Genomic DNA, 10,717 nt, shown 5'->3' with positions numbered 1-10,717 from the left:
GAGTTTATTGTGTTTCTAAAAATTTGGTGTTCTTTTAAACATCATTTCACATATTACAGGCTTTAGTTTCAGATTTGCACCTGGTCTTAGCCTGGGGGCAGGAATAAAAGGATACAAGTCAAAACACAGAGGCACAAGCCTCCAGTATATGGATAGGACAGCTAACAGAAGAGTGAAGCTACACAGGTTCACAATGTGTTTGGATTACTAAATAAATAGTAATTATTGTATTTGCTCTCCTTTCAGTTTGCTAGACTTTTAAACATTTTCAGGAATAGAAAAACTGTATTTTATCTTCTGTTGATTTTTGCATCAGAACAGAAATTACTAAAATAAAATACAAATCTGAACAGAGTCAGATATATTTTTCCTTTCATGCTTTAAAAAATCTCCACTGTCTTAAAAAAAACCACCCCCCCCAAAAAAACCCCACCCCCAAAAAAAACCAGTTAAAGCTAATTTCCCCTCTGTCTTGCTATCCTGGAGAGAAAGTAGTAAAAACAGCAGTTTTATATAAAGCAGTTCTAACCACAAATGTTAGAATCGTTCTACTAATGAAAACATGTTTTTCATACATATCAAAAACATGCTGTAGTTTGAAGAAATACAGAAAAACTCTATTATTAGACAGGATAATAGTGTATTACACTGTGTATTACTTGGTTTGACAATCATTATAGCATAAGCAAAGGCAGGTTGATATCTGTTTAAATAGTTTTACCTAAAGCTACCCCTTTTTTCTGATATTAATCTCCACTTTGACTAACTACAAGATTAATTTATATCATTTCCTTGAATTACAGATACTGTAAACAGGAGGAACAGCCAAACATTTTTCTCAGTAATGAGTCAGAAAAAAACCCCATAGTTAAAACCAAGAAAACTTTCCTAAATATATGTTATAGGGATATAAATAAGTAAGATGAATTACATCTAAGCATCTGTCTTATAGTGTACAAGTAGTTTGGGATTCTAAACAGATGAAAAAAGAAATAAAGCAAATGAAAAAGAAAAAGGAGGAAAAGAAAGCAAAAGAGCTGATAAAGTTTCTGGCTACAATACAGGAGACATATCATTACCATATGATCTAATGTGGGTGTCAGCCTGGATTGTGTTCATTGAGAGAAACCTTATTTTTTAACTGTGCTATGGAATAGAAGCAGGAGGGTTTTCCACCAAGTGACAGTCACTGAGCTGAACTTACCCCCTCCTCCTTTCCACACCTGCAAAGCCTTTTGCTTGGGTTGAATATTTAGTTTAATTACATCTCAGCTTTGAGAGCTCCTGTTGCAAATCCCTGGATTAAAAGGTACGGTTTTCAGTAATTCTCCTGAATTATGCTGCACTAATAAAACTTCGGGCAAGTCTACGGCAAGAACTAGTTGAATTTTAGGAGAAGTAAGGAAAAAATCCTACTAAACGTTTAGCAATGTTAAGTTCTGTATCCAGCACTTTTGTTTCTTGGGAACATGAGAATGCATTCTCAGGGACTGTGCGGATTTCCTACTGTTTATTTGACTGTTCTGTCTCTTGTTTTGATTTGTATAAGCACTGCTATAGTCCTTTCTTTTTCCTTACTGTAAACTTTTGCAGCAGTATATTCTCTGTTTGCAATCCAGTGTTTAGAATTGGTGATGTAGTGAGTGTAAAACAGTGCGTGAGTTCTTACATTTCTGTTTTAAACTGTACTCTGTGAGTTCTTTTTCATTTGGATTTCTTCCTATATATTCCAAAATTAATGAATATAATTTCAATTTCAGAGGAAAAAATATGAAGTAGATAGTTAAACAGGCTCAGGGTATGACTTTGTAACGTTAGAAAGTGCTATGTTACAGTGTACAAACAAGGGACTCATTTAAAGAAGGTTCCTATGAATGAAATAGTAGAAAAGAAAACTCCTGGAGTTGAAATTCCCGTTAACAGGGTTTTAATCTCTTTAAAACTTCCAACTCCTATGTTTGCACATCTAGACTTTATTACACAAAATGGGTAAAAAGTATAATTTAGGGGATTTTTTTTTGAAACTGCACATATTGTTTAACTTGTCTTTTGTGGCATTTTGAGAGATTTCTGACAATAGGTGAACTAATATTTAAAATGTAATATTAAGGTAAACTGACAAGAAGACCACCAATACAGTGGTGACGTGAACTGATGAAGCATATTTCCAGTGGTATTTTAAACTGAAATGTGGCCAAGTCTATGGTATAGTTTCCTCAGTTTGTGGAACAGTCTTCCTCATTATAAACACATAATTAAAGCAAATTTAAACAGTTATGTCCTGCAGATGTAAATATTGTGTCACAGATGTTTAAGAATTCAGAATTTTTTTCCCCTCTATTTTTTTGTAAGTGAAATGTGAATATTTCTTACTAGTACAGTTTTGTAAATGTCTTTTTCTCTGGTTATGTTCATTTACACATGCAAACAATAGGAACAGATACATGTGCCTGCAGTATGAATGTGTATACGAATGAAGATATGCAGACACATATCTACTCCTGTTTCCTGATTAATATGTAGCTTATGTCTGCTATTTTCTCTGCTGTGTCCTCAGATTGGATCCTTGATATCCTTTGTTGTCCTACAGTCTTCCTTTATACTCAGTTCTCACTGTTTTTATTATGGTTTTGACAAAACAGGGACCTAAGGAAAAGGCCTACTACAGGGTTTAACTGATATAAGTGAAGTCATCAATAATAATATGAACAAGAAGTAAAGTGTGAAGACACTTCCAAAGTGCCTTTGCATTGTTTTGGGTTTTTTTTTTGAGGGGTAGTAATTTAATTCCAGGATAAGGTTCTGATTGTGCATTCTTGGGAAGGATGGTGCTTCAGCAGTCACCTTGGGGGGGGGGGGGGGGGATACAAGCAGTTTTAAAAATTTAAAAGTATTTTAAAAATATACAAATATCTAAAAAAGAGCTGGGGAATCTTTTATACTGACAGCCAGTGCCATGCTGGAGTTAGTGTGCAGCATTACCAATACTTATTGATGTTAATGTATATCCTGAAAAGTAATTTGTACTGGAGTACTGTTTTATTGATCATTTTCACACAGCAGCTTATTAGGATGAATGGTGATGATTTAACAGATTTGTCTTTCAATTTCAGATTATTAATAAATTGCATTGTTATTTTTCAATAGTTCATACATAATAATGATTATTTTTTTTAAAAAAATGGTTTTGATTAAACTGTGGTAAGAATTCCCCACCATGCATTGACACCACATTACTGTGCCAGCCTTACTTGTCCATGTGGACCCTGCATGTGTCCTGGGGGTGCTGCTGGGAAGCGGGCAGCCCCGATGTCGGTGGAGGGCCAGGGCAGGGTGTGCAGGAGGGTGGCCCACATGGGGACACAGCCAGCCCTGCTGCATGGCACAGGTTTGCACAGCACTGAGCTGGGCTGACAGGACATGCTGAAACAGTCTGAGCCTCTAGTTGACACTGGGGTCTATGAAACCCCTCAATGCACACAGTAGGTAGTATGTCTGCTGCACTAAGGGAAAATGCTTTCAGTTCATATCAAGTCCTAAAATTACAGAAGCAAATGGTTCTTAGACAACAGAAACAATGTTTTGCTCCATGTGTGAAGTCACTTTGAAGTCTTTGGGACACTGGAAGATGTTAGGTACCTGTCTTCCTGTTAGGCAGGTGACAGAAACGTAAGCGATGATTTTAAAACACTAGCAAATTTTATAAGGTTACCTCATCATCCCCTCAAGACTGAGCCCTAAAGCTTTCTGGAGGATTGCAATGTTGGCATCTGCAGGTAGAATTTCATAAAGAAAATTGAACACAGGCACAATATAGATTGTATCTAATTCCAGGCCTGTGTGTTTTATTTTGTTTTTACTCCTGTGAGAGTGCTTGGGTGTGGTATTCTAGAAAGAGAGGCCTCAGTATACCAGTCGCACCTAACATCAGCTGCCCATGTCATCCATCTGCCTGGTAGGTTCCATATGTTGACGCGGAGAGGGAGACAGTCCTCCTCCTCTGCTTCCCCCCAGGTTTTGTATGTTTCCATTAGTCAATGTAGAGCTGAGAAATGCTACACCACACCCATAACTTTTAGATAACTTCTACTAGAAAAAAATTAAGCCCAGCTAACACCCAGACAAGGCATTTTGGAAGTTATTGACCTGAATAAGCAAGTGGACTTTTTTGCTTTCATTACAAAGAGCAACATCTGTACTCAGGACTATGCCATTCATTTTAAGAAAAGGCTCCTAAATCGATGAGAAGTTTGCCTTTCTGACACTTGGCCACTTGAAGACAGGTTTCTTCATATTTTTTTGTGAGTTGTTTTTAGACCCATAAAGGTTTGTAAAAGATAAACTTTCTTATGTAAAATAAAAAGAAAAATAAATTAATTTCCAGAAAACTAACTGATCTATACAGCCTTGATGCAAAACTTGCAAACAACTGTTTTGTAATTTCTCCTTAGTGCACAACACAGGTAGTACGTTGTACAGTGTGTTGAAATGCATTTAGGCCTAGGTCCTGAGAAAATGTATTTAAACAGTTTTCCTTGTTAATATCTATGGCAATACATGCTTGGGTAAAGTTGTTCCTGAGCATGAAAGTCTGTAGAATGAGGCCCTGAAGTCCCATTACAAAGTGTGCTGACAGTACAACAGGCATCAATTTGAATGCTCATGCAGTGTAAAACAGGGGATTTTCAGAGTATATTGTTTATGTCATAAAATCCCCTAAACAAAAAATTTGGAAAGAAAGTTAAGAATATCCAATATAACATCGTATTCCATTTTATTGTGCTGTTTAAACTGGGAAAGGAGTATAGCTCATTTAAACAACTAAAGATTTTCCCCTCTCCACCCCACCACTAAGTCCTACTCTTTCTCAGTCAGTTTTACTAGGCTATAATTTAAAACACACAGCAAGCTGGAACTTTAAAAAAATATTTCTCAAGCCACAAGTTTGGGAACCTCAGGTTCGTCCCCAGGGGACGAACTCATTCCTATGAAACAAATGCTAATGAAATCAAATAGACTGTTACGTTGGCAGAAAACAGACACATGGAAAATGTGGCTTATTGTTTTGACTGTTTTGCATAACAAAGTTGACAGCGCTGCCTGTTCCTAATAAATATTACTCTAAATATGCAAACAGATGTGTTTACAGTTGTCTTTAAACTGCTCTGTAAGAAAAAAGCCTACTGACAAGCAGTTACCAGACTTCTATCACATAACTGTCCTATTTTCACAATTCAGTTTTCATTTATTGAAAGGAACAGTTATGCAATTGGTGGATATGCTGGACCTCCTTCGGCAGGAACTGTGCAGCTATGGGAAACTGCTACTTTTGTTATAAATCTCCTGCTTTGATCCCTAGGTTGTGCCCGGAGTCGATGAACTAAGCCATGAGGCTGGCTCTTCTCTTTGTCCTACTGTTGCCAGCATGCTTGGCCAAGCCGTTCCACCAGCAGGGCCTCTTTGACTTTATGCTGGAGGATGAAGGGTCGGCTGATATGCCTCCAACGGATGATCCAGTCATATCTGGATTTGGACCAGTGTGCCCCTTCCGCTGCCAGTGCCATCTTCGCGTGGTGCAGTGCTCTGACCTAGGTAAGCCCAAGAGTATCTTTATAGAGTATATCCTTACATTCCAGCCACAGGTTTGCAGCTGAGAGGATGAAGCTTCTATGCACTGCCACTCTGAAACTGAGTTTTTGCCAAAGAAATATAAAGAAATATGCTACAGTAATGTTAACTAGAATGTGCTATATGAAGTAGGCCATAGAGCCCTGACAAGATGACATTTGTTGTGACCCTAAAGAATGTTTGATTTTTCAGTGTATATTTTGTGTATGTACATTTCATTTGTTCTTTGAAAGACCAGTTTTCTGTTGCAGAGAAAATAACTTTTCAAAGCTATTCCTTCAAATGCATATTAAATAAATTCAGTGAGGTCAGATGTGGGGATGGAAACATTTTTAAAGGTTCTAAATTGCATTGTCCAAGCTCCAGCACTCTTTAATCATACTGTCTAGTACTTCAACATAGAAATCATCCCATTTCCATTGGAATACATGAGCATGGAATAACCAACCCTGAATCATATATGCTGGGAACAGCTTTTTGGAGGAAAGAGCTTGGAAACACTCCAAACAATGAACATATTTTGGAGTTCCTTATTAAATATCTCTCTTAGACACTGTTCAACTGAAACCATGAGAACCTTTTTCACAAACTCCCCTTACTCCCTCACATACAAGGGCTTGTCTGCACAGTCAAACTATCAGGATGTGAAGCCACGCCTGCCATCACTGTATTTGACTTTCCCATGCAGAAATCTCAAGTAATGAAGTTGACTTCAGTGAGGCTGCTCTTGGTTTAAGCCAGTATTATTCAGTCTAAATCAGTGTGTAGCACAGAAAATCAATTAAAATTGGTTTTGCTCACAAGGAAGTTAGGCAATTTATTCAGTGAACAGCCAAATAACTTTTCTTATGATTTTATAGCTTTTTTTTCTTTAAGTTTTTTTTTTCTCAGCTGTTTAAATGTATAGCTGGATGTTTTTATTTTCCTGTGTTATAACATTGGCTTTGATAATTAGTGTAAATCATGGCACAAATCCATCAATTAGGACCTGGGTCTCATTGTGGTGGGTGTTGTACAATTACAGAAAAGGAAGGGGAAATATTAGTTACATCCCTAGAAACTTCAGTGAATTTATTAAAGCAAGCCACATAATTATGCAACAGATACGTTTGGCAAAGACCCAGTGAACAATGCAAACCAAGTTGCAGTAATGAGCATGGACTAACTCGCCTTGCATTCATAAAGTTTTCACAGTACTGTCCCCATTGAAAAAGAGTCTTTTTTTACCAGTTACATGTGAGATAACAGCAAACATGGGGTGGGGAGTGGGGAGGAGGTTGCCTCACATGCCATGAAGGTCTTAGGTTTTATTGTTGTTACATTGGCTAATGCTGATGGAATTTAAGTTATTTTGGAAACTTGTCTCCAGTCTGCTTCAATTCTGCAGAATGTAAGGAGCTTTCATTTGGTAAAAAAGTAGAGATACTCACAGAGGGATCTTTTGTTGCTGTACTTGCTCCCATGTTAATTCAGTTCTCCTTCATACACACATGGTTTCCAAAGGGTTGCACTGCAGTCCACTGCCTGCGCATAATTCTGGCTTAATAGAGTCCCGTACTGACAAGGACACTCAGACAGCAATTAAGGTCCCAGGTCTGTGTTTCTCAGATAATTTTGAGAGGAGTGATAAGAAAGAGATATATTTTGAGCTTGGTTTAAATTCACATTCTGCAGATACCGCAGTGAAAAAGTTGTGCTTTTGAAGCGGCTGGGCTGATAACATCCAGCCTCTGGGCATGAAGGAAGAGAGATCTCCCTGGGCTTAAAATATGCAGCCCTGGAAAATAAATAGAGAAATGAAAAGTCTCAAGGAAGTAATGATCATTCAGAGTTCCCCAGCCTTGGCATGAAGTTTTATCCATCCTTGTCACATGTGGCTACAACAGCCCCTGGTGGGTTGTGGCCCAGGTGGGATGCTCACCAGAGCACAGGTCTGATGGCCACTCCTGTGAGCAGGGACAGGACAGCTGTGTGTGCTGCCTGCTCGCAGGCAAATTGGCTCTTTGCTCTTCTCTCTTCTGGCCTTCAATCTGTTTCTGTGCAACTCAGACTCAGACGAGGTCAGATTTACCTACTGGCTTGAGGAAAACTGTTCCCAAAAGCGCAAAATTCTGTTGCAAGCTGTGGAGGTCTTTCCAGGATGCCGTAACATTCTGCTGGGCTATGGGATGAAGGGTGCTTGGGACACAGTGATCAGGAAGATGTGCAGACCAGAGCCACGAAACAGCAATAACAGTTCCACCTCCCTGCTAACCACTGCTCCTGCTCGCCTCTTCCTTCAACTCTGGGCATTTCTGACCCAAACAAATTAGCTACCACCCTCCCTCAAAATTATTAAATGTAGTCATCTAGTCCCATTGGCACTAATTGAAGAAAAACTGCAGGCAGTAACAAGACTCCTCCCAGGGATATATTAAGAGCTTACTATATTAAGACTCACAGAGGAAAGCTGAATTCTGGAGTAGGATTCTTTCTTCCACTCACCCTTTGGCATGGAAGGAGGGCTCTTTGCAGTCACAAGCCCCTGGGCACATCAGAGAAAGGCAGCTGGAGAACCCTAACATGGGCTACTTATGGAGAGGTCTCCTCTTCCTCAGCATGCTTCTTTTTGTGCCCAAAGGGGCATTTGCTATTTGTTTTTGTTTTGCTTTGTAAGGAGAAAACCAACTATCTGACACAGTTTTATGAGTAAACCACAGAACTACCACATCCAGGGTCCAGAAATCAGGGTTGCCTGTTGTCTCATGAGCACTGGATGGGGATAGTAATAATAATAATAAAATAATAAAAATCCAAATTCAATAAAAACAGTGAAAAAAATGCCTGGTGGTCCAATTACACTCCTGTCAGCTGAATTTTTGCATTCCTGTATTTTTAAGCTTCAGTCACATCTTCCTAAGCACATACCTTCCAAATTAATTTATTTTGCCTCCAAGCCAAGAGCTGAGTTAGCAGGAAGGAGAATTCCGTCTTCTCACACCCTGAAGAAGAATTCTGTCTGAGCTGTGGTTACTGACAGATCGAGAGCAGAGCCCCATGTGCCTACTTTATATGAGATGTCTTAACTTTGTGCAAGGATCTCATCAAGGAAAGCCACCATGGTATCTTTATAAAAGCACTGCCTTTTCTGAATATGCCTCTTGTTGCTGAAAGGGAGCCACAGGTTTACCTTTTAAACATGCAGCAGAATAAGACATTACTATGCTATAGCCATACTTTCTGTAGAAATCACAATCTTTCTTATTAGCACACACTACAGGCGGGGAGTACCTGATGTAGCTGGTCAGAGGCAGCTCTTTGTGTTTTAAAATAATAAATACAGAGAAGATGTGCAGTCAGTTGACCAGGCAAACATCTCGTAAAAGTCCTCATAAGGATTAAATGTTCCATTTAAAGTCTCATCCCCCCAAAGGGTGTCTCAAGAAAAGGTTCCTCTCAGAGTGCCCTGGTAGGCAGGAGGATGTACGTGTGATTACTCAGCCCTGCAGCGGATGCAGAGTGCTCCATAAGAGCATTTGTAGGTCATGACCAGAGCTTTATTTCACCTTCAGATAAGTCTGGCAGCCCCTTATGAAGTGAGCAGTGTCTGTGTTCTGCAGGGTGCAATGAGGTCGCCTTCCTTAGAGACTTCACAGGACATAGGGGGGTCCCTCCAGCCTTCTTGCCATGAGCATGCATGGAGGATTTGTGGACTCCAAATGTTGTGCGAGAGATGGATTGCAGTAATCAAAGTTCAAGCAGTATTACAGCTTAAACTGGAATCTTACACAGAGCTCAGAAATGCAGGGCTTCTCCAGCTGTAAAGAAGGGTATACTAAAGCTCAACATGGGTGTTAGAGTGTGTGTTTGAAAAGCACTTTGAGATCAGTGGGTGAAAAACTCACATATATGTGTAAAGCATTATTCCAGGGATCCAGTAACATGAGGCAGTTTGAACACATACAGTGTCTAAACTGTATTAACTGATGGCTCTTCAACACCTGAACCATAGTAATGTGACAACAGCTAATTTATTTGTTGACAAAAGATGATATGTCTCATTGTATAAAATCTTCCAGAAACATCTGAACGCCCCTTATCTTATCATGACTCCATGTGGAAACTTCATCTCTCATCATAAAGGAAATTATCTCCTTTGGGATATACCTTGATTTGAACATCAGATATCAACATAAAATCTTTTTAAAGCAAAATAGTATGTACCTCACTGGTGATCAATCTCAGTCATTTCTGAGTTCAAGAAAACAGACAGGATTACTTACTATTGTGTACTTAGCTTTAAAATCCCTGCCAGTATTTGGATGTTTACTTTCAAAAACATAACTTTTAAAGCTAAATGTTTAACTCAAATTCTTACAAGTTTCTAAAGATGTAATAAAAGACAGCATGGATCCCTAAAGAGTTAGACATTAACAAAGTATAGTTTTAATTATTTTTTTTTGTTTTGTTAATTTACATTGTAATTTCTGAGCTTTTAGGACAACTTATTCCATGTTTTATGCATTTTTTTCTGCTAACAGTAAGGACTAGAGACGTATTCCTTTCATGTTTAATAGAAGTTGAGATTCTCATGAAATCCCCTGACTTCATGGAACCGGATCATTTAACAAAAATATTATCAGTAAAAATGGAACCATGAAATCTGGGAAAGTATATTGTCACTTATGCTGAGAGTAGCCTCTGCATCACAGTACCGTGGCCTTAAAACTGAAGACTAAATACCTTTTTTGACAACATTCTTTAGCCAAACATAACTTATGCTGTCATCAAAGACAAGTCACTGGGCTTTCCACATGCTAACTGGTTGAATTGTAATGCCCTAACATGCTGGACATCAGACTGGAAGACTGGTACTATCTGTAATATAGGAGTAATCTCAGGTGGTGTTAGTTAAGGGTTATCTGGGACCCTTTCATAGCCATGGGGAGAGTTAGGTAGCTGCCCTCAGGGGGGCAGTTCCTCCTGTCAAAGGTGGATGTCAGTGACAGAACGGCTACTTTGTTCCTGGAGAATTAAACTAACAGCACAAGGCCTCAATGACCACCTAAGCCTATGCAACTTACTTTCAAATTAATGAAGTTAAAATTAA

General features: G+C 38.8%; 1 protein-coding gene across 1 annotated transcript in view; it reads left to right on the top strand.

Annotated features, from left to right (window-relative positions):
- The first annotated feature begins 987 nt into the window (after window positions 1-987).
- DCN (decorin) overlaps window positions 988-10,717 on the top strand; it is a 40,296-nt gene continuing 30,566 nt past the window's right edge. The window contains exons 1-2 of the mRNA XM_005446303.3: window positions 988-1,309; window positions 5,360-5,592. Coding sequence (XP_005446360.1) covers window positions 5,388-5,592 — 205 coding nt within the window. The 5' untranslated portion in view covers window positions 988-1,309; window positions 5,360-5,387. The remainder of the gene's footprint in view (window positions 1,310-5,359; window positions 5,593-10,717) is intronic.

The sequence above is a fragment of the Falco cherrug genome, chromosome 5 (genome assembly GCF_023634085.1).
Source record: "Falco cherrug isolate bFalChe1 chromosome 5, bFalChe1.pri, whole genome shotgun sequence".
NCBI classification, from domain to species: Eukaryota; Metazoa; Chordata; class Aves; order Falconiformes; family Falconidae; genus Falco; species Falco cherrug.
This window is presented reverse-complemented; position numbering and strand designations above follow the sequence as displayed.